We start from the raw sequence: 22,880 nt of genomic DNA, 5'->3' as shown, positions 1-22,880 counted from the left end.
GACGGCCACGGCGGCGATGGCGGCCGCTGAGGCGGGCGGGGATCCGGCTGCGGCCCCCGAGCCCTCGGCGTCCTCCTGCTCCTCAGGTGAGTGCCCCGGGCTGCCGAGGGTCACAGCCGCCGCCGCTGCCGGACGTGGTGGCGAGAGGGCGGCGGGGCTCGGGCCGCCCTCCCCGGCACTGCGCAGGGGCTCGGGCAGAGCCGGCGGGCCGTGAGGGCTGAGCGCAGCCTCGCAGGACACGGACGCGCCGCACATCGCCCCCCTCACGGCCCGCACCTCTCGCCGCTGGCATTTACCTCAGTTTGGGTGTCTGAACGGACAGACCAGCGCGTCCTTAGCAGGAAACCCTGTTTGGGTCATCACCGTCTCTCCAGCATCCTCCCGTTCCAGCAGTTTCTCTCCCGTTAAAGCCAGTATCCTCTACAGGCCGCCCGTTCCTCTGAGTCGCAGTCCAGGGAAAATAAACCAATCCCGGCTGCCACCCTGTTCCTTGTTCCTGGGCGCAGCAGCACCTCATCCCCGACTGCACAGCACTCCAGATGCTTCCCTGAAGCCCAGCTGGGCTCCTGACTGAGGAGCCACCCCCCCCCGCCCGAGCCCCTGTCCCCACAGGTGTTGCTCACAAAGCTGATTGCCAGGTGCTGGCAAATTTGGCTCCATTACATCCCAGTTTTGATGGGTACTGAAGTGACTGGAAGTTGCAAAGCAAGCTGAAGACAAAAAGATGCACATATTTTGATCTAAGCCAGCCATAACCTTGGAACTGCCTTTACAGCACTCAGGACTGGGCCCCATTTCCCAGAGGACTGGATCTGGGCTGAGATCTCCACACAACATTGAAACTGGTTCAGTTCGGACCTAAGTGCCCATCACTGTGCTCAGCTGTGCCTCAGCCCAAGGCAAGGTATTACTGGAGAATTAACACCAAAAAACCACAGCATTATAGGCTATTCATGATACTGGAATTCAGTTTTAGGAAGATTTTGCTGCATCACTCCTATTAAACATTAGTCACAGTCAAAAATCCAGTGCAATTATTCACATAAAGCTGTAAATATACCATGGCACTGTTACCATATTGGTTCCTTTTATACTGACATATAGGGCTTGTGCTTATCTCTGTGCCCAGCATGCAAAGGGATTAAATTTAGAAAGTGCTCAGCTATTTTCTCCCACTAAAGATAAAACACATGAAAATTTTGTTTACTGGTTTCTGCATAGTGATAATTAAAGGGATGTTTTCAACTGGAAATGTTGAAACAGACAAACGGTGCAAACTTTTAAGGCAGAGTCACAAGTTCTTCCAGCAGCAGTCAGGCAGCAGGCTTTGACTGGGAGACAGGGAATGAGATCACTGGCCACCAGAACTTCCCTCTCTATCAATCTACCTACATCACAGCTTGGAAAGTTTAGTGGGAAAACAGGAATCCGACTAAAATGGTATTTTTAATGCCAGGTTCACTGAGAAAAGGTTTAATCTGGATTTGAAATGAGTTCATGCTCTCCATCAGAACAGTGACACAAGCCGGCAGAATGAAGGTAGTGAGTCTGTTGATGTTTGTCAACAGATAAAATTGTTGCGAAGCACACATTACAGGCTTGGGATTTGTGGTTACGGCTTCATGAAGCCTTCCCAAGAGCATGATTGTCTCAAAGCCACACTAACAATCCCTCATTTTCCATTAAACCATCTGTTATAGGTGAAGTGATAAAAAAAAATCTACGAAGTACACAGGGTTGGTAGTGTTTACTTAATGAAAACTGACAAGATGTTGCAGTTTTCTTTTTAGAAGCCTTTTTCCCTTGCTTATAACTTTACATGACCCTGGCTAGAGTTTCTTGTCCCACCTGTCTTTCTTTGATGCTGCTACTTTAGCAACTTCTAATAAAACTGGATCCAGTCACTTTCAACAAATGCTGCAAAGAAATAATAACTGTAACAGTTAAAATGTTATGGTTGTTTTCGTGTAAATTGTTGGTTCTTAATGCTTTGAAGACTTAAAACTGGGTAAGGACTCAGTGGCTGAATTGTGATAACAACAGACTTCACTATTACGATAAAAATAATTTCACTTCTGCTCATGGAAATAATTTTATTGCTGCATGTGAAATGTTAAAATAATACTGTGATAAGCAGCTCAAAAGCACCAGAAAAAATCTGATCAAGACTAAAATGGTAGTAAATTGTGCATTACACTGTGAGCAAAAATTAAAGTGTGCAGTAAGTGTAAGGTGTGCCATCAGTCTCATGTCCAGCGTGGGGCAGAGGTTATAGGGAGCAAATATCTCAAGGAGTCTCCAAGATAATCCATGAAATAAATCCAAATCCACATGTATTGAATGTTATATCAATTTGTTCATGTTTGTTCATTGAAGATTAGTTACTAACAGGTTTTTACTGCAGTTCTGCTCATTACTAGTTCATGAGTTCTACTCATTTTGTGGCATTACTAACCTATGACCAAGGAGAATGTCACTTCTTTGGTGTTTGCTGCTTCAGGGGGAGATAGAAGGGAAGAAAAAGCAGGTTTTCATCCCAAATAAGTTCCTGAAAAATGCTGTGCAAAATCCAGGTGCAAATCATGAATAAAAGTGGGAAGAAAGTTTTTTGGAAGTAAACCCAAGTTCCTTACTGCTGCAGGATGGTGGGAAGTGGAACAAAAGCATAAGAGAATATTTAACTTGTCAGTTCCATCTAAGTATCTTTAAAAACATTTCTTTTGCTGAATTTCAGTGGTGTAAGTACTGTAAGAACCTTCCCTGCAGAACCTTCCTGCTACTCTTCCTCACGGCCCCTGTGATGTAGAGTTTGCATCACAACTTTTCCCTGTACTCAGTAGCCAGAGAAAAAACTTCCTGTATTGAGGATTTGCTCAGAAATTGCTTCAGGCTCTAAAAGCCAGGCTCTTTGGGGACTCCAGTGTTCACTTCTAGCAGGGCATTACTCTGAAGTACCCTTATTTCTCAGCCCTAAGCTTTAGGACTACAGGGTTGCTATAGGTGTAACTCCTGTCAGCGGGATAAAAATCTCTGCATTTATTCCCTTTCACTGGACAAAATGCCATAGGAAGCACAACATAGCAGGGATAGAACAAACAAGCCACAGGTGACAGATTTAAATTATTGCTACCTAAAGATTTAATTGTTTGATGTAAGAATATACTTGTTTATTATCAGAATGAGGGTTATGTAAGACCAAAACAGAAAAGGATTTAAGTAATGCCATGTTTAAATGGAGAACATCTGAGAGCAGCTGATCTATTCAGACCAGGTTTCATTGCAAAGAGAAAGTCTTTGCATTTTAGTACTCACTTAAACACTTCTGCAAGGGAGCAGCTTTTAATAACAACACCTTCAGCCAGCATAGCTGGATGCACAGGGAGGGAGCTGAGGGCCTTGTCTGGCAGGGAAAACAAGAGGGACAGTTCTCAGAAATCTGCCAACAGATTGATCCAATCTCTGTTCCAAAACTAGGCTGGACACAGAACTTCCAAAGAAATGAAAGGCAATAGCTACAGAAACTACAACTGGCAAGTTGTACCTGTGGTACAAGAATTACCTCTCTGCATTCCCAACATGATTCACCTTCAGTCATCTTTTTATACTTTTCCTGCAGCTTTCTCTCAGGCTTCCTTCCCAGAATGGGAGGTCTTGCCTCACAAAGTCTGTTGGAGTTGTGCATCCTTCTGCATCTCTCTCTGCAATTTCCCCTTCTCACAGACATCCACAAAGCACCCAGCAGTAGCCAGGCAGATGCTGAGTGGTCTCATTTACACACTATACTGCAATAAGTAAGAAACCCAAACAAACCAAACCCCAAGTATTCTCTAACAGATGTTCCTTCATCTTTTTGTGCTGCATGTCCTGTAAGAGTTCTGGAGGACGGGCTGACCCAAGGCTTGCTGAAGCTGATAGGAAGCTTCCCATCCACTTAGGAAAGCTTCAGAAATGGTCCCTACAATGTCTGACCCTTCCTGACCCTCCAGCCATGAGTGCTGAGACTATCTAAAAGAGGCTAAAAAACCTAAAAGGAAAAAACCGAGAAACATCCAGAATTAAGGCAAGTGCAAAGTCCTGCACTGAATTTTTTTCAAGAAGCTTGTGATGCATGAGCTGGAAGAACCTTTTCCCAGACCAGTGCCCTGCTATCTGCGTATTTTTTTCTCCAAGGGTTTTGTTGCAGAGAAATTTGACTTACTCTTTTATGTACATAGCCTAGCAGGAAGTTCATCAGGAAGTTCATACATCAGATACCAAGAAAAAAAAAAAAAAAAAAAAAAGGGGAAGGTGCTCAAGCACCGATGAGGTGATGTTAGTATAAATTTTTGTATCAATTTTATGTTTCAGCAAGTGCAGAGGACACGGTGTCTTGTGATTTTTCCCCCATTGAAAATAACAGATGAACAGCCTCCCCTTAGGCTTCCAAGTAATTGTAAATTATAACAGTTCCTTGAATGGAGAGCAGTTACCCTACAGCTTCTTAACTTAATTTTCTCTTTGAATGAGACCTCTTCAGAACAGCTGGATGACTAGAAACAAAAATTTTGTAAGGTGCCCACTTGGGTTTATATAGTCTCTATATGTGCTGCCCACAGTAAAAGATAAATTAGTTCAAAACCTAGTGTTCTGTCCAGGTAAAGTGGATATTTTCATGCTGTGAATATGTTCTGATTCCTGATTTTTAATGACATGTCATTATAATCTCCTCTGTGAGATTGCATGTTTTCTTTTTTGTCCATGCAGAAAGTACTTCCTTGAAAGAAGAAAATCTTCCCTATCCTGGGATGCTACCAGTAGATAAAAGGCTTCTAAACTTACAGATCTACAAACTTCTTCAGTGTGTTCACGAGAAAGACAAGAAGCAAATAGAAAATCTGATCCAGAAAGGATTCCCAGATCTCATTAATTACACAGAGCCCAAGGAAGGCTATAGTGCCTTTCACGTGGCCTCCATGAAAAATGACATTGAAATGTGTCGCTTCCTGCTGGAACATGGAGCTCATCCAAATGTCCACGACAACATGGGATGCACTCCAGCCATGAAGGCAGCTGAGCTAGGCTATGAGGTGATTTTGGAATTATTAGCAAAAGCTAATGCAGACATGACTGCTGTGGATAATGAAGGGAAAGGTGAGTAAGAAGAAAGTACCATAAAGCAATCCCTTAACTGCATGGCACACTTACTACACGTGATGTGTCCCACCTGTGGAGAGGAACTGTGCTTGAGGGTTATCCTTATGGCCCAACAGAAGCTGTTGGCCATAACAGTTTTGATGGAAATGAAAATAATTCTCCCTGAAGAATCTAGGCCTTTAAATCATAAGTCTCCCCAGTACAGAGCTGAGAGGTAACTTATAATTGAGACTCACATTCCTCACATGGTCTGTGGCATACAGAGCTCTGGTTTTCTCCTTAAGTAAAGTCTCTGAAGTAGAAGTCTTTTTTGCATGAATACACCATCACTGAAGGGGTCTCTGTTGCAGACTGGTCAGCTGTGAAGCTCACAGCCTCAGAACATTTCTGGTAATTTCCTTTTGCACCCTAATCCCCACTGGTTTCCTTTGCAGGTATTTTGTTTTACTGCCTTTCACCTACAGAACGCCACTCCCACTGCCTGCAAATTGCCTTGGAATATGGTGCAGATGTCAACAACTGTACCACTACTGGGAGGTCTGTGCTGCTACAAGCCTGTGAGCAAGCTCATGAGGTTAAAGAAATGTGCCTGATTTTCTTGGACAAAGGAGCAGATCCCCATGCAAAAGATCCGGTATGAGCATTTCTGTAACTAAGGACTGATACAGGATATAGAGCAGAGTACACGACCTTAAATCCTCACATTAAAAAAATAAAGCAGTGAAAATTGCTTAACTAGGTGGCCATACCCCTTCCCCGCTTCTGTGCCACTCTTTTTTTGAAGGAGACAGATTTAAGTCTTCTTTTCGATTTTTATAGGTTTAGAGTGCAAATATTTCCCCAAACTTAGATGTAACTGAGTCAGCTGTTAGGAACTGCAGTTCACTGTACTTCAGTGGAGCAGTGCTGATTTGTATTTGCCATGATGTGCCTTTAGATTTGCAGAGTTGAAATAATATTCACCAAAAGGTAAGTCCATTAGGGAAAATCAGATGAGCAATCAAGGCAGGAACAAGGCATAAGAAACTTTTTCTCTTTTGTATGTCTTAATCATTTATTTGTTTGCTTCCTTAATTTAACAAAGACCTGAAAGACTGAAGCTCTGTGCTGTTGATAAAATCAAGAAGCTCAAGCTTCCCCTTAGAGTTATCCAAAGCAAACATCCATTATTATCTAGGAAAAGACAACATTAATGTATTAGAGTGTGAACTTTTCCTCACAGAACCATAGTGAAATTCCCTGGTTGCTTTGCCTTCCCCATAGTATTCCTCCAGCCAGAGCTCCTTATGCTCCTGCTTTCATAAGCTGAGGTGGTATTTTGTGTTAGATGTTGTAAATATGCATGAGAAGATACCCACAGAATACAGGATTCCTTAACTAAGGAATTGATTTTCATGGGCATTATTCAAGGGACTCGAGCCTTCAATGTACTTGAGTTGTTGGGATCTGACTGCTCTCTCTTAGCTAGCAGCACTATGAGCAGATTCTGAAAGCTTACCTGCAAATATCTTTGAAACTATTAGGCTTGTCGTTTGTTCCCAGTAATAGCTAAAAGGAGACTTCCAGTTTTATGCCAGCTTGGAACAGCCAGCTCCCACTGCTGCAGCCTTAGCACACGGAACAAACTGGTTGTTCTCTCGCTCCCCTGCAGGCCACGGGGCGCACGGCCGTGATGGAAGCTGCACGGGAAGGTGCTGCCGAGGTGGTGCTGGATCTGCTTCGGAGGGGAGCCGATGTGAACCTGTTCGATTTTGAAAGACACAGTGCTGCACATTTCGCAGCCAAAGAAGGCTTTTTTGAGGTATTAACATTTGTGGTGTTAAAGCATTGCTGCAAAGCCAAAGCTGGGTGGCTTTTTTGTTGTTACAGGGTTTTGCTTTGGGTTTTTGGAGTGTGTTTCGTTTGGGTTTTTTTGAGTCCATTATCTCAGCTGATCAAAGCATAATGATCAGTAATCAAAAGCAGATTCTTTTTAAGTATCAAAGGGATTCCAACAGTGATATATAGGCCAGATGGGGGCTCACAGTGAGCTGGCAAGAAGACTCACTCTCCTTGGTGTCTATAACTACACAAGGTTTCTGTTTCATCAGTTAAATAAGCATAGTACTAGAGAAAACATTAATGTTATATGTGCATTGACCAGCTGGACATGGGAGAGAACTTCATTATTAGAATGGGAATGTAAGATACTGCATTTATTTGTAAATCAATCTCACATTTCCATGTGTTAAGAACAGACAAGATTTTTGGTGGGACTCTGTTTGTTTTTCTAGATTCTGACGATTATTTCAGGTTATGGTGCAGACTTGAAACTGATTGCTATGAATGGTAACACACCACTTCATTATGCTGCAGAGGGAGGATTTACAGATTGCTGCAGATATATAGGACAAAGAGGTACATTAAAACTAAATTACTTCACAACTATTATCTGTATTCTATTTCTGTGCTAAAGGAAAGATTTCAATTGGGTGTCTATGAAGGATTTGACTCTTGGGTACCCTGTGGCAAAATTCTCATTTAGAAGGGGCTAACAGAGGCTCTTATGTGGATAAGAAAACATTTCTCAAGGAAAGCACCAGGGGTTTGTATAACTTAATGTTGGACAGTATTAAGTGCTTCCAGGTTTAGATGTATTGTATTGAAACTTCCAATAGAAAATAAATTTTTGATTTGATGATCACTTAAAAAAAAATCTCTGTGCAGTTATGAGGAAAAATTCATGCCCATGGATATTGAAACATGCCCTGAAGCAGCTGTGATCCTATCCTGACTTGATCAGATGATCATGGCACTTCAAGCTTTGATTCAAGAGGACCATGCAAAATCCACATTCTGTTATTGGAATCAAAGTAGTGATCCATTGCCAAATTGGGGTACAGAAATAAGTGACACTTTAATATTAGTTTGCTTCTTAACCTTGCTCACCACTTCAAGTAAAACGTAAAGTGTCCATTGAACTTTTCTCTTTTTATGCATATTCATGAGTGGATAAATAAATAGACCATGGGTTGCTCAATGCTTCTCCCTTTGGGAAAAAAAATATGGACATGTGGCTGACCTTCCAGCCTGGGACCAATAATGTGGTTCCACCTACCACTGCTATTTATATAAAATTGTAGGCCTGTGGCAATGAGTTGCCTGTTTATTATAACTTTCTTATATTACATCATTATGAATTCCACTGCACTATTAGCCAGATTGTGTCCATATTTCTAGGCTGTGATCCTACATGGTCAAACCTGGCACATCTGACCCCAAGGGAGGTTGCCAAGAGCGGTGGGTTTAAAGCAGCAGCAGCAGTATTGCGCAAAGCTGAAAAGGCCTTTAAAAAACCAGATGAGGTCCTTGCCTGGTACCTGAAGGTGTACGACTGGTCTTTGCAGCATGAGGATGCCATCCGCAAGGAGTGTGAGATTGATGAAGAAGGAGATGGGATGGTATCCAGAAATTATTTTATGTCAGTCATTCGGAAGCGCTGGGGCACTGTGGATGAGGAACAAATAGAAATTCTTGCTAAAAAGCATGAAGTATCTACTGACAGGATCAGCCTTGACGATTTTTTTAAAGGCTCAAAATACTTGCAGAAAACTTTTCTGCTATCATCCTTTGGGCCCAAAGCAAAGAAGAAGAAGAAACCGCCGAGAAAAAAAGGCAAAAAAGGCCTTCCTGTGCCAATTTGTGTAATCCCTAAGAGTGAACGCTCGCTTAGGGAAGATGGCTTCCCTACCTACATGGTTGAGGCTGTCCCAAACATTCCTGAAGAGCAGCGTTTCAAACAGGCCCTCCAATCCGCCCATCCTGTGCTCGATGACCGTGCCTGGTATGTAGAGGAGCCAAGGAAAACCCTCATGGATATCAACTACCTGGTCAGAGAAGGAGACTTTGTGTCTCTGCAGAAAGCCTTCGACGAGGGCGTGCCAGTAGACGTAAAAGATAAATATTACAAAACACCTTTGATGGTTGCATGTGCAAGTGGCAATATAGTTCTTGTGGAGTTTCTTCTGGAAAAGGGGTAAGATAATTTCAATTTAATTGCTATTTTGGGAAGGCTTTCAAAAGCATAAATATCCAGTAAATATTTGGATGCAAAAGGCTATGATTTGTTTTTTGCTTACGTAACATTTAATATTAAAGTTAGTTCCCTAGGATCTCAAGTCACAGGGGTTAAATTTATTATTTTTTGCATTTCAGTAGCATGGAAATGAAAGCAACCAAGAGACCAGTTCACCAGGACTGAAATTTGTGGTGTCTGGGCTGTTGACATTTGGTCAGCAGCAGAGTTCATACCCATGTCTTATGTAGTGCATCCTCACAAGTGACCTCTCAAAACTGGAAAATGATTTTGGGGAAATCTGACTCGAAGGACTTGCCTGAAATCATCGAGGTGATCCTGGACTTTCCTGTTCCACATGACTGGTTTAAACCTTCACTTTCCTCTGCAGCTGAGGCAGGCTGAAACAGTGGGATTTACATCAGAAGCCCCTGCTACTAATTAGCCTGGTCCTCATTTTAGAAGTGCTCCAGCAATTCTGTAGCCTGCAGACACACTTGTGAAAAATCTCAATGACAGCTTAAAAATGAAAGCAGTTTCAGAAAGATTCAGTCATACTTGTGTAATAGCATAATCTCTTATTGTCAGACTGCTGTGGTCCTACAATCCTTCACATAAATGCTTAAATGAACATTTTTCAAAGATGTTCTCTCTTTCTCTGTTAACTCTTTCTCTGTTAACTCTGTTCTCTCTCTACTATACAAAGACAGAATTCATGTTAATATGTCAGGGAAAGGGGCTGTAGTCATTGCTCTGGTTCCTGCAAAAACAAACAGCACATGGATCTTTCCACACCCTGGTAATTACACTGACATTCCTAGAGCATAAGGAAAATTGGGTAATGTGTATATTCAGGTTTTCCAAAGATAAAGATGTAGGAGCTACCAAATTAATCCACTAGATTAATCTCTACTCCTTTTACCAAGCCTCCATAGACAGCACTGGAGTCACAACAATATTTAACAATAAGAACTAGAAACACAGTAACTTAGCTTGAAAAAATAGTACCACTTTTGAGATTTTTTCAATTGACAGAAATGAAAATTGACAGGAAAGTTATCAGTAGCATTTAGGTTTGCATGTCTCAGCATTATGGGCTTGCAATTTGGCACAGGCATTCAAATACCTTTTACATTATAACCTTTTCAGTACAGAACCACAAATCCATATTGAATACAAAACAAAACATTTATCCAGATAAATGGTTAACATCTATTACGTTTAAAATTAAATTGGTGGTATCTACTTTCTATCTTCCTCCAGAAAGAACTAGAAGTAAATTAAATTTGGTCTGATGGGAAATTCTGTGCTTGATGGGCAGAAAATACAGAGGAATTTTTAAATCAGTGCTGCATTGTCCCTATTCCCATTAATTGGTTTCTTTCTGATAGGATGAAGTTAGGAAGAAGGGTTAAGGGGCAGACAGAATGTGAGTGCAGGAAAGGAGGTTGGGTTGAGAGAGAAAGTGAAAAAACTGAAGGAGCTTATTTTAATGAGAATTAAAACAATTGAAAACTGCATACAAATAAACCATAACAGCTTAGTGACTGAAAGGAGAGATAAACGTGGTAGGTCGGGGGAATTTACTGTGCTAAGAACTCATCAAAGATAGAATTCTGAAAAAGTTTAAAAATTTAAACAAGGAAAGAAGAACAGATGAATCTGTACTTTTATTTAGACAATCACCTGACCTGAAGAGTGAATAGCTATCCCTGGAAGCAGCTTCCTTCATAATTTTTCTTCTTTCTCCTCCTTGTCTTTTGGGAAGACAGCAGCTTTTTGTCCACCAAGTAAGTGGGACAGTGTCCCTAACTCCCTTCAGGACCTCTAGGGCTGATAATGCTTTTCCTCTCAGTTTCATCCAAAGGCAGCCTATTGCAAGGATCTCCCCTGAACTAGCCCTTCCTTTATCCAGAGCATCCCAGTTTTAATTTGGGAGCAGAAACAGATCCTAGCCCAGCAGCACAGTAGCTGAATAGTTTTTCAATGCTCAGATTCCCAAGGCAGACCTTCTGTAACTCATTTGTGGAAGGGAGAAGCCAATGCAGAGAAATGATGCAGGCAGAAGGCAGCAACAATGAAAGGAAAGGTGAACACTTCCCTCTCGTGCAGGCGAGCTCTGTAGTGTTGCCACATGTCGTGTAACACCTGTTCTTGGCCCAGAAGTGAACTTTTTGAGTTCCTTAATCTGCTTTCTGCCATTCTCAGTGAACCTGGAGCACAAACACTAGCAGCCTTTTAGAGGGCTAAGGTGTTTGAATGACTGGGTTTTTTCTTGTACCCATGAAAAGCTCCATGTGAAGAAAACTCATGGCTTAGGGGGGAACATGAGTAGCACCCAGGCACACTTACTATTCCATGACAAGTTCAGGGACTCAAATGGGTTCAGAATAGCAATATGAAAATAGCTATTTATATTGAATATTATAAACTTATATTATATTGAATGTATATACTTATATTGAATATATATACTTATATTATATTGAATATATATAAACTGCCCATTGCAGTGGGCAGTTCCAGCTGACTGCACTTGGAGCTGGGGCTGTTAGTGTAGATACTCAACAGCTTCAGCTGCCACAACTGCTCTTACCCTGTGCAGGGCTGATGTAAATGCAACAGACAACTTCCTGTGGACTGCTCTGCATCATGCCTGCTATAATGGACACCTGGATATTGCTGAGGTGCTGGTGAAGGCTGGAGCAGCCGTGAATGCCCCTGCAATAGGCGATGCCACCCCACTGATGAGAGCCATTGAGGCCTGCAGGCTGGACATGGTCTATTTCTTAATCACTGCAGGTGCTGATGTCCAAGCTATAAACAGCAATGGTAAATAGCAATGTCTCCAAAATAGGCTGTTTCTTTATTAAAAACACCCGGAACACTTTGGGAACTGTTCTGCATTTAGCATTGCCGTCAGCATTGGGATGAAGGTAACAGGTTCAGTTAGTTTACTCCAGTCTGGAATCATTATTGAAAAAATGCTTTCTTGGGCTTTGCATATCTATAAAATGAAGTATCATGATTAATTACTCAATTCAGAAGACTGTTACTCCTCACAAGATACATACAGAGTTATAAGTGGCTTTAATGAAAACATTCTATCTATTATTATTTGAGGGAAAATTAGATTTCAGTTGTGGCCCAGAGTATAGTCTGCCCCTCATTTAAGTGATTTATTTTTAGGCACAGGCAGCCCTGGTTAAAAAAACTTCCTTGCTGCTCTACATGTAGATATAACTCCTGAGAAGAACATAATTAACAGAAAACCAAATCTGAGCCGGTACTGAAGTGTTACCTCCTCAAAGCAGATCCCTCCTTCAGTGTTATTTCCACTGTCTCCAGAGTAATTTAAAAGTTCACATGCATCACCTTTCAAGCTCTTGCTCTAACATAGGAAGTGACATTGTTACACAATGAGACTTTCCTTGCCAAAATGCCTAGTAGTGAAACCCTGCTTGTAGAAGGGATGTGTATTCCTTATTTCTTATATCATGTGGAGTTCTGATTCACACAGCAGTTCAATCTCACAGCTACTTTACAGCCAGAGTCTCATAAGAACCAGAACAGATTTTTTTTCCTTCATTAAGCACTGAAGCTGTTTATTTCCATCAGGGGGCTTTCCCTTGCCAGCCACAGAGCAAGCACAGGCAGAAGGAGATGGGCAGCACAGTACAAGGTCAGGAATGCAGACCATCTCCTAGAGCTAAATGCTCTCAGCTCTCAGAGATCAAAATGACAACCTGCAGGACCAGTGTATTAAGCTGCAAATGGCAGAACATTAAGAACAAAGCAAGCAATACAAGAATTCCTGCAATATTCCTGCAAAAATGAATTTCAAAGCTTGTTTCTGCCAGGTCTTATTTCTGCAAGCAGTGCTGATGACTGCTGGTCCTCACATGAATGTCAGGCATGCTGCTGGCACATGGGATGGGTAATAAAATACTGGCCATATTAAATTCAGTTGATTGTCCAGTTGCAATAAACCAGTGCCAAAGTTAATTTTCATTGTTTACACAGATATTTATTTTTTTAAATACAGGAAAGAGCATTCTTGATCTTGCCCAAGTATTTGAAGATGCTACAATAATTGAACTGCTTGAAAATCAACTGCAAATTTTGGAAGAAGAACAAGAAAAAGAAGAAGCAAAGCCAGCAAAAGGTGGGAAGCCAAAACCAGCAGAGCCACTGAAACCTGTGAAAAAAGAGGTATGAGAGATGGTAACAAAGGACTCATTTGCTAATAGTTAGCAGGGAGCTTCTTTCTTTCCTTTCTTTGCCACCCATTTCTCTCTAATGCTGTAACTTGGGCAACTTTGTTAAAGTGAGTATTTTCAGATGCCCGTACTTGTTCTTGTGAGTATTAGAACTTGTTCATTGGTTGAAATTTGTCTTGCTAATTATACAAATTTCATGTCTTCCCCAGACACACATCAGAATGATGTCCTGCATCACTGACAGGACACAGAAAAAGATTTCCTTTTCTTTTTCCCTCCTCCTAAAGTATATGCTCATCCAGGTCTGTTGTGGTAAACTCTGAACAACTGGTAACCATAATTTCTTAAAGGAAGAACCTCCTTTTTCACAAGATAAGAGCAATACCCTTCAAACTGGTTAAAAGGTTTTTTATTCTCCTAGTTGAACTCCCTGAGACAATACCAGGCTTGCTAACTTCCTATTTTCCATTTTGTCCAATATGCTTCCTCTTCCACTATTTACCTGAGTCCTGTTTCTCAAATCCTACACTGATGTTTGCCTGTTTTATTTCTGAATGTTTTTCCTGCACCCTCTGGGAGTTTTGAGCACCTCAGCATTCCCCTATTCTCAAGCTGACACCAGCCTCCGTGACCACCTCCAGATTCTCCTGTTGTGGATGAGACCTTCCTGATTCACCAGTGGTACTTTTAGTCACATCTGGAATGCTATTTAGCGAGAAGATGCAATTGCATCTGCATGGCTGGAGGTGTCCTTCAGCTGCCCTGGGCAGTGCAGTAAATATGTCCCAGTAGCTAAATGTTGGCATCCCCCTTGCACAAAGGTTTTGAATGTCAGGGACAGCAAAGGACTTTCAGAGGCAGGAGGATGCTTGTTTATTCCTCACTTGGAAGAGGATGGGACCACCAGTGGTACAAGGTGACTCTCTTGGGAGTCATAAAGAGGAGTTAATGTTTTAGTGCCCAAGGAGGAGAGGTGTCTTTTACCTTTCTAAAGGTTGGCCCTTGCAATTCTTGATTTTAAAAAATCAACTTTGAGAGAAACAGATTCTGAAGAGATTAAGAAAAATACTCTCCCAGTAAATAGTGTAGCAGAGTATCAGAAGATGCAGGATGCATGCCTTGCTTCTGAACATGATGTATTGGTATAATTGGTACCTTCTTTCCCTTCAGTCTCCAGATGTATCTCAGCCACCTGAGGAAGAACCTGTTCCTGAAAAGACAAAGCGTTCCCGTAAGGACAGTTCTACTTATTGGAAATCTTTGGCCACGAGAGAAGACAAAAATGACATCTCCTTCAGACCCAGAAAAGTACGTACAGCAGCAAAACATGAGTGCAGTTCCATGGTAACTTAAGGGTAGACCTTGCTGAGATCAAAACCCAGAACAATCCAATGACATTTCCACCATTCAGCTAGCTTAGAGATGACGTGACACAGCCTGAAGAGGTTGCCACCAAACAAGAGTATGTTAAAGAGTTCATGGAGGTATATTATATAATAACACAAATATATAAATATATATATATATATATATATATATATATATATGAGACAAATATTTGTGGAAATCAAGCTCTTATCAGATTTTAAAATTGGATTAAAGTGCAGCCACAGTAAAATAAAAATGCAATTACATTTTTATATTCCTGCTTTTAAAAGATAGGAGTCTATTTGGATAGCATGGGCATCAACTTCTAACTTGCCCTGTTGATTAGTTATCACATGATGACTTTTTTCAGTGACAGTTACTGAACTAGATGGACCACAGCACACTAAATATTTGCTACCTAGAGTTGGAATAGTGGAAATACAGCTTTTCTGTCAAGGTCTTATTAATACACGCTTAGAAATAACTGAGAAACAGAACAACATAATCACAGTGAGGTAATTTTTTTTTTCTCCTTAAAAAGGAAAATAACACCACTGCTGGCTGAGCAGTTGTGTTTGGTTTATGCTAGTTTCTACAATGGTCTCAGAGGACTGAAACTACATAGCTGATGACTCTACAGCTAATTACCATTTTCCACTCTGAGGATCATGAGGCTGAGTCAGTAATTGTAAATAATTACCTTAAGATCTTCTTTCCCACATTATCTGTAATCGGAGTCCATGGCATGATATAGATTGGAAGTCACAACAAGAGAATGCTCTGTTTATACACACACAAATTGTTGACCTCTCTTCTGCTGGGAGGCCACACTGCTTCTTTTCTATGTCTCATAGTGGAAAGGACTGCTAGAACATGGCTCTCTTTGGCTAACAGTATCTTCTTAGTGCTTCTGTTGCAAAAGGCCCATCCAAATTAACCACACATACCTCTATTTTGTAGATATGGAGCCCTGATGCCACAGCAATGCAGCTTGCAGAAAAGCGAGAATTGCTCCGTGAACGTGCTGCTCTTTGTGGTCACATGGAAGATTTTACAACCCTCTTCAACAGAAAATTTAAGAAATAAGCACAGCACCTGGAAAAAGCTACTTCAGCACAGGTTTTGAGGAGACAAAGATGTAAAAGGCTACTCATTTGCAAGGAAGGAATCGTGCAGTGCTCAGTAAATATATCTCAGTTACCATAAAAGAAAATCATGTCAAGTTTTTCCTCTATAGATTATGTTGCTTACACACAATCTTCTGTTTAGGGCTTAGTCTGGAAAAAAGATTTATCCTCATGTGATTCTAAGTCTTGGAGCTGCCTCAGTATACTTCATGGAATAGCCACTTTTGTGACACACGCATCTTTTGTAAAGGTGTGGCTTTATAAGTCTTTCTTCACCCCAACACAAAACTTCTTCCTGGAAGATACATTACCCTTCTACTCTAAATATATAGATATGAAGATGGCATTCAGTAATTAGCTAAGTCAGCAATGTTCTGAGTTGTCTGTAGAGGCAACAGAGAGTTCAGAATTTACAGCCAGGACTACCACAGTGCCTAGTGTACTTCTTTCATGTTCTCCCATTCATTTGCCAAAGTGCACGTGAGGCCTGAAACTGCTTCCACCCCAGCAGGCTCATATTGTTTTCCTTCTGATTTTTGAAAGGATAATAATCTCGATATAATAATCTGTAATCCATTTGCCATGTCTCATACAGACTGTTGTTATCTCTCAGATGAAGGAGGGGTCTCATAGAGGGTGCTGATGGAGACCTGCACTGCAGAGTTCCAAGCCACTGAGATCATCGAGTCCAACCTTTGACCACTGTGTCACCCAGACCATGGTACTGAGTGCCACATCAAGTCTTTCCTTAAACACATCCAGGGATGGTGACTCCACCACCTCCCTGAGGAGCCCATTCCAATGTTAACCCTTTCCATGAAGAAATTCCTCCTAATGTCTAACCTGAATATGTATCTCTTCATCCTCCAGTAATTTTTTTCTAAGCGCTTCCAATTTGCCAGAGGAGGTTATTAACAAACACTGTTCTGGGGCATCCAAAATTGACATCACATTCATTGTTCCAAATTTTTTGCTTCTAGTTTCTTTCTAAGATATTTACCTTGCTCCATCACCTCCTGAAGGACAAATTGAAGCAACTGATTCATTTCCCATTCCTTCTGAACCACTTCTGGTTCAGCAGCTCCTTGTGAGTATTCCTGAGAGCTGCAAAGCTTTCACTATTAATGACCCTCTGAGGGTTGTCCTGACTTCTCCTGGAGAAGAACGTTCCAGCAGGTCTGGACCACACTGATCACTCCACCAGAAACAAGGGAGCCTGTCTGTGATGGCAGTTTAACATTGTGACCCACCTCTGTGGCTGGGTAACTGAGGTTCTTGTTAACAGATCCTTCAGGGGCAATTAGAGTGAAACCACACTGAATGACCAGTGTGTGATTTTTATCTGCCAGCATAAAACTTCTGCTGGCTGCAGATGATTGTAAATAACAAAAATAGTAGAGCTGCAGTTGAGTCATAGAAGGTAGCGTGGGCAAGGAGCCCATGAACAATCGTAAATGAAACTGCATCTCTGAAAGAAGGAAAAGCGCAGAGGCAATTTGCTGAACAGTAACCATCAAAATAAAATCAAGCAGCAGTCTGAAATTATACTGTAAGGTAAAACTGTTTCTGGCAGAGATCTGTCATGGAGATTACCTAGGGTTAGTTCACAGCCTTCACATGTCCAATGAGGCTTTTCCTGGTTCTTAGTACAAGGTTGAGCAGCACACCATTCCTTGTGGAATCCTCTACAAGGATCCAAGTACAATCCACTACCTGTCTCAGGAAGGGATCATCAAAGCTTTCCAGGAACCTCCTAGACTGTCTGTACTTTGCTGTGTTGCCTCTCCAGCTGTCACGGCAGTTAAAGTCCCTCATAAGAGGGGAGAACCAGGACCTGTGTACTGAGGCTGCTTTGAGCATCCTGTATTGTGGCATCATAGTGATGATGGAATAAGGAGGCCGTGTCCTGTGCAGGACACCCACCATGGCCCCTAAGGGATGGGGGGATAGGAAAACCTGCAGAGCCAGCCACAGCTCCCCTCACCATCAGACTAGGCTGGGACAGTGTGACACAAAGCAGCCCCTCAGCCAGGGGAAATACTTGAGCAGGTGACAGTCCAGCTGCCCCTGGCCCAGCAGGCCAAGGACAAGGGAACAGTGGGGCATCCTGAGGCTGTGGAGTGCAGCTGGGATGCTGGCAGAAGGCTTGGCAGGTCACGGAATGCCATGGCAGGATCCCCAGACTTGGTGAGGCAGAGGCAGACAGGTCAGCATGTTCTCCCCCTCCCTGGCCGCCCCGTGGGCCTCGGGACATGGGGATGTGGGGACATGGGGACAGTGGGCTCAGGTGGGGCTGTCCTCACAGGGCAGGAAGCAGCTGCCAACATCGGCTACCACCATTGCCGCCAGTATGCAGCTGAGTCTGAGCGGCTCAGGAAGGCCAGGCTGCGTGTGGAGAATGCCATTAAGGTGAGGGGTTCGATTTCACACTGCCCCGAGATGGCACATGCTTGCATTTGTGCGCCTGTGGCTCAGGAGAGCCGAGCCAGAGCACTGGGGTGGGCAGGCTGAGCTCGCTGCTGTCCCGCAGGAGAAGAAGATCTTTGCAGTGCAGGGGCCTTACCCCGTCATTCGCCGGCTGCTGCGCGCCCGCGGCTGGGTGGAGAGGAAGCTGCCCCGCAATGGCAGGCAGCTGAAGCAGCAGCCTGGCGACCAAAGCAAACGGCAGCTGGAGGCGAGGGCAAGTGGTGGCGGTGATGAGCAGGGGAAGGCAGTGCTGAGCCCACGTGGTGGGACACAGCCTTCCCTGGGCACCGCAGAGCCCCTGCAACACCCATGGCCACGCGATAAGGAGAACAAGGGGCAAAGGGAAGATGAAGACACGAAGGAAGACATGGAGCAGTGCAATGAGGACTCTGATGACATCCATAACCTCATGGTTAGCTAAGAGGGCTAGGGCTGAGCTCTGCCACAGCTCCCCATGTCCTTCCCCTGGGACCCTCAGAGGCAGGGCATAGCTTGGGGCAGGAAGAGGCTCCCTGGCTCACCCCGGCCCACTCTCTCCCGCAGTCCTTCCTGGTGCAGGACCAGGTGCCAAACTTCCTCTGGACCATTCACCTTAGCAGCATTGACCAGGAGCTGCTGCCGAGGATTGAGATGGTGAACCGCTATCCCCGGCTGTCCGCGCTTTGCACCAAGGTGGGAGGCCAGGGCCTCAGGGAAGGGTCACAAGGGGTGGGGGTGTCCAGAAGGGAATGACAAGCATCTCTAAACAGGAGGGGCTGTGCCAAAGCCTGCAAAACTTGCCCTGGTTCGAGCAAGTTGACTTCAACACCTTTTTCCCCCGGTGCTACCGGCTGGGGCTCATGGACGAGCAGGAAGCCTTCACTGGTGAGCCTGGGGCTGCTGCCCTCCTGTCACCCCTTGTGCTCCAGTCTTCCTGTGTCCTGTGCAGGATTGGCTAGGGATGATGCTTCCCTCTTTCAGAGGATTTCCTCCTGACAGCAGCTCGCAGCCTGCTCAAACTGGCCCTGCAGAAGGTCAGGGACAGGCCGGTGGGGACAGAGCAGCCCCCAGAATCTGACAAGGTGTCAGGTGGGTGCACGGAGTTGGCTGAGCAGGGTGGAGGTGAGGGATGAAACAGGGACATCAGGGTGTGTCTGAGGGCTGAGCTTGGAGGCTGAGCCTCTGTTCATGTCTGTGGCTTGGGATCCCTTATTCCATCCCCTGCCCTAGCTCCAAAGGCACCCATCCCACAGGAAGGCTCAGTGCTTCGGCCCCAAGGCTGGTGTAGGAGTCCTGTCTCTCACCCCATGCTGTCCACAGCAGAGCCGCGCTCCCCACTGTATCCCCAGCTGGTGGAGGAGGCCCTGGAGGTCTGTGAGCAGCACCTGGGCATCCTGGGGCACCAGGACATCGACAGGAAGACCCCATCGCCCTGCCGCACATGCATCGACTGGGACCGCTTCCTGCCCGAATACTACCGTGTGGCACAGTGGGTGCTGAGCAAGATGGGGGCAGGGGGGATGGTGGCAGGGTCGATGCTGAGTCCCCCGTGTCCCCCCACAGTGAGGGGACCAGGCTGGTGCTGGGCAGGGAGCAGCAGGAGCGGTGCCAGTACCTGCTGCAGCGCCTGGAGGAGAAGCTGCCACAGCTCAGCATGGAGGGCAACCTTAACATCTGGATCGTCAAGCCCAGCGCCAAATCCCGTGGCAGGGGTAAGGCTGGGGGAAGCATGGGGCACACACATCCCCACAGAGAGGGGATCCCACCATCGCTGTGTTGCCCAGGCATCGTCTGTGCCACACGGCTGGAGGAGGTGCTGGAGCTGGCGCAGAACTGCACGAGCCCCCCGGCGCGGGTGTGCGAGTGGGTGGTGCAGAAGTACGTGGAACGGCCGCTGACCATCTTCAACACCAAATTCGACATCCGGCAGTGGTTCCTGGTGACTGACTGGAAGCCACTGACTGTCTGGTTCTACCGAGACTGCTACCTGCGCTTCTGCTCCTGGCCCTTCTCCCTGTGTCACCTGGAGCCGTGAGTGTCCCCCCCTCACCCCCGGCTCGCACTGCCCAGCCCCCCGCATCCCCTGACCCAGCCGCGCTCTCCCTGCCGCAGCGCCAGGCACCTCTGCAACGTCTCCATCCAGAAGCGGTACAAAACATCACAGCCGGACTCCCGCGTGCCCCCCGACAAGATCTGGTCCAACAAGCAGTTCCAGGCCCACCTGGCACAGCTGGGGCAGGCGAATGCTTGGCAGCAGGTCATGGTGCCCGGCATGAAGGCGGCAATCCTGAATGCCCTGCGCTGCACCCGGGACCAGGTGGGCTCCCGCAAGGGCAGCTTTGAGCTCTTCGGGGCCGACTTTCTCATCGGGGAGGACTTCCAGCCCTGGCTGCTGGAGATCAACTCCTGCCCCACCATGAGCCCCTCCTCGGCGGTGACGCGCCGACTGTGCGCCAACGTCCAGCGGGACACGCTGCGCCTCGTGCTCGACCGCAAGGACAACCCCACCTGTTCCATTGGTGCCTTTGAGCTCCTCTACAGGGAGGTAGGCTGGGAGCTGGGGACAGCCACACCCCAGGCACCCCGAGCCCTCACTGCCCTTGTGTCCCCCTGCAGGCACCTGTGTCCTCATGTCTGACTGTGGGGCTGAAGCTGATGGTCACAGGCCGTTCTCTGAAGAAGCCCCAGCTGGCAAAGCATCGCTCCCAGGACAAGCCCTCCACCACTGTACTCAATCCCCAGCTCCCTGCACCCTCAGGGGACAGAGCCACCAAGGTCCCCTGGTCCAGAGCGGCACAGGAAAAGTTGCCTCCTCTGGGACTGCAGAGCAGCTGCTCCCTGCCCAAGTCTGACCCTCCAGCACTGCCACAGCCCTTGGACTGCTCTGCTGGGGGCCAGGAGCTGCCATGGCTCCTTCACCTGGTGGTGGGGCAGCCCAAGGAAGCTCAGCCCCAGGAAGCTCCACCTCAGACAGCTTTGCTGCCGATCACCAGCTGTTCTCTGGATAGGGGGCCTGTGTCACCACCCCGGGGAGCAACCAAGAGCCCCTGGCAACCTCCAGGCGGTTCTGCCAGGAGCCAGGAGCTGCCATGGCTCCTTCATCTGGTTGGGCAAGCTGAGGATGCCCAGCCTCAGTTAGCTCACACCCAGGAAGCTCAGCCCCCGATCAATAGCCATCCCCTGGATAGGTTGCCTTCGCTCCAGGAAGCGCCCAGGAGGCCCTGGTGGCGCCCAGGGTCCGGGAGCCAGGGATTGACACAGCTCAGTCAGCCAGGTGGGCAGCCTCAGGCTGCTCGGCCCCACAAAGTTCTGCCCCTGATCAATGCCCATCCCCCGGTGCGGGGGCCTGTGCCACAACCCCGGGGAGCCCCCAGCAGACCCTGGCGACCCCCGGGCTCTGCACCAGCTCCTGCAGGACTTCCTGCCAGGCCAGTGCGCCTGCCGGCACTGTAACAGCACCGGGACCCCCGGCCCCTGCCTGGGACAGGAGAACCCGGCAGCTCCCAAGGGAATGCAGAAGACACCCCCACGAGGTGACAGCGCCCTGCCCATCCTGGATGGGGTAACACAGCAGCACCCGGCTGCCTCCCACAAGAACGGGAGCCCACTGCTGTGCCGTGGTAGCCACCTTAACCTGCATGCCTGCTTTAATAGACTTTCGTGAGAAGGAGCCTGGCTTGGACCTTCTGTATGTTGGAAATATGGATGCAGCTGGGGATGATGCTGCAAGCAGGACCTGGGGCTGCCAGGGCAGCTCCTCCGCTGAGATAGAAACACAGGAGGCGGGAGAAGCTGCCTCCACTCCTGCCTGCCTGTGGTGGCCCCTGCCAGACAGAGCTGTGGCACCGGTGACATTGCTGCACCCCGGCACTGGGAACCAGTCAGGCATGGAGTGCTGGCAGGGCTGGTGCCCCCTGCAACACCAGGGGGATGCCAGGAGGAATCCCATCCTGTGTGCGTGCCAAGAAAAGAAGTGGGTGCTTGAGCCTGGAAGCAGGTGGGGATTAATGAACTGGCAAGGGGAAGTCAAATATCCTCAGGGGTCCCCTGTAGGCACTAGGGCTCCTGGGGCTGCTCGGAGGTACAGGAAAGGAGGTGAGGGGGGAGTGCAGTGAGGCCCTGGGGCAGCACCAGCTCCTGCAGGTTCCTTTTGTGACAAGGTCACCCACCTTGTTACAGAATCACAGAATGGCTCGGGTTGGAAGGGACCACAGTGGGTCATCTGGTGCCACCTCCCTGCTCCAGCAGCGTGATCCCAGAGCACACGGGACAGGATTGTGTCCAGGTGGTTCGTGAGTGCTCCAGGGAAGGACATTTCTTAGTCTCTCTGGGGGATCTGTTTCAGTGTGTGGAGTGAGTTCTTCCTGACAGCTGGAACTGGCACAACCAGGACAGCCCCTGTGCTGGCAGAGAGCAGACAGGATCTCATGGCTCCCCAGCCCTTGTGCCCACCAGGCCCTGTGCCTGCTGCTGTTCTCCGAGAATGGCTGGGCCGGGCCTCTCCTGCCCCGCTCTGGGCTGGGCAGGCGTGAC

At 46.3% G+C, this 22,880-nt stretch overlaps 3 protein-coding genes and 1 long non-coding RNA gene across 11 annotated transcripts in view; 2 read left to right on the top strand and 2 right to left on the bottom strand.

Annotated features, from left to right (window-relative positions):
• PAK5 (p21 (RAC1) activated kinase 5) overlaps nucleotides 1-384 on the bottom strand; it is a 163,612-nt gene extending 163,228 nt beyond the window's left edge. The window contains exon 1 of the mRNA XM_053939566.1: nucleotides 297-384. The gene's annotated coding sequence lies outside the window, so the exon portion shown is untranslated. The remainder of the gene's footprint in view (nucleotides 1-296) is intronic.
• ANKEF1 (ankyrin repeat and EF-hand domain containing 1) lies at nucleotides 17-15,997 on the top strand. Of its 4 annotated transcripts, none has more exons than XM_053939560.1 (11): nucleotides 17-86; nucleotides 4,744-5,130; nucleotides 5,568-5,767; nucleotides 6,785-6,934; nucleotides 7,407-7,530; nucleotides 8,353-9,148; nucleotides 10,960-10,977; nucleotides 11,793-12,019; nucleotides 13,233-13,399; nucleotides 14,578-14,715; nucleotides 15,736-15,997. In XM_053939560.1, exons 1-11 carry the CDS (start codon nucleotides 17-19, stop codon nucleotides 15,859-15,861), a joined length of 2,403 nt encoding a protein of 800 aa, XP_053795535.1. In that variant the 3' UTR covers nucleotides 15,862-15,997. The 4 variants fall into 4 exon arrangements, with proteins under 4 accessions (XP_053795535.1, XP_053795536.1, XP_053795539.1 ...); XM_053939564.1 differs by lacking the exon at nucleotides 17-86 and adding an exon at nucleotides 818-904; XM_053939563.1 differs by lacking the exon at nucleotides 17-86 and adding an exon at nucleotides 824-904 and having other exon boundaries at nucleotides 4,715-5,130.
• Nucleotides 13,297-17,703, bottom strand: LOC128786347 (uncharacterized). Its single transcript, XR_008430251.1, has 4 exons — nucleotides 17,616-17,703; nucleotides 15,723-15,836; nucleotides 14,563-14,617; nucleotides 13,297-13,385 (listed from the first exon to the last, which is right to left on the bottom strand). It is a non-coding gene; the product is annotated as an uncharacterized LOC128786347 (long non-coding RNA).
• Nucleotides 17,704-17,857: 154 nt separating this feature from the next.
• On the top strand, nucleotides 17,858-22,017 carry LOC128786341 (tubulin tyrosine ligase 3-like). Of its 5 annotated transcripts, none has more exons than XM_053939558.1 (11): nucleotides 17,858-18,108; nucleotides 18,208-18,311; nucleotides 18,433-18,780; nucleotides 18,912-19,040; nucleotides 19,118-19,232; nucleotides 19,329-19,436; nucleotides 19,671-19,836; nucleotides 19,911-20,059; nucleotides 20,132-20,378; nucleotides 20,460-20,892; nucleotides 20,964-22,017. In XM_053939558.1, exons 1-11 carry the CDS (start codon nucleotides 18,069-18,071, stop codon nucleotides 21,798-21,800), a joined length of 2,676 nt encoding a protein of 891 aa, XP_053795533.1. In that variant the 5' UTR covers nucleotides 17,858-18,068; the 3' UTR covers nucleotides 21,801-22,017. The 5 variants fall into 5 exon arrangements, with proteins under 5 accessions (XP_053795533.1, XP_053795532.1, XP_053795531.1 ...); XM_053939557.1 differs by having other exon boundaries at nucleotides 19,668-19,836; XM_053939556.1 differs by having other exon boundaries at nucleotides 19,329-19,469; nucleotides 19,668-19,836.
• Nucleotides 22,018-22,880: the final 863 nt, after the last annotated feature.

Source organism: Vidua chalybeata, chromosome 3, assembly GCF_026979565.1.
Source record: "Vidua chalybeata isolate OUT-0048 chromosome 3, bVidCha1 merged haplotype, whole genome shotgun sequence".
Lineage (NCBI taxonomy): Eukaryota > Metazoa > Chordata > Aves > Passeriformes > Viduidae > Vidua > Vidua chalybeata.
This window is presented reverse-complemented; position numbering and strand designations above follow the sequence as displayed.

What these genes read in the sequence shown, in the direction of transcription:
- LOC128786341 (XM_053939555.1), top strand. Translation starts at nt 18,069, where the DNA reads ATGGCAGGATCCCCAGACTTGGTGAGGCAGAGGCAGACAG. An exon ending in GTGTGGAGAATGCCATTAAG is followed by an intron (nt 18,312 to 18,432) that starts GTGAGGGGTTCG and finishes GCTGTCCCGCAG; the next exon opens with GAGAAGAAGATCTTTGCAGT. An exon ending in GAATACTACCGTGTGGCACA is followed by an intron (nt 19,837 to 19,910) that starts GTGGGTGCTGAG and finishes GTCCCCCCACAG; the next exon opens with TGAGGGGACCAGGCTGGTGC.
- ANKEF1 (XM_053939560.1), top strand. Translation starts at nt 17, where the DNA reads ATGGCGGCCGCTGAGGCGGGCGGGGATCCGGCTGCGGCCCCCGAGCCC. An exon ending in CCAAAGAAGGCTTTTTTGAG is followed by an intron (nt 6,935 to 7,406) that starts GTATTAACATTT and finishes TTGTTTTTCTAG; the next exon opens with ATTCTGACGATTATTTCAGG. An exon ending in CAGATATATAGGACAAAGAG is followed by an intron (nt 7,531 to 8,352) that starts GTACATTAAAAC and finishes CCATATTTCTAG; the next exon opens with GCTGTGATCCTACATGGTCA.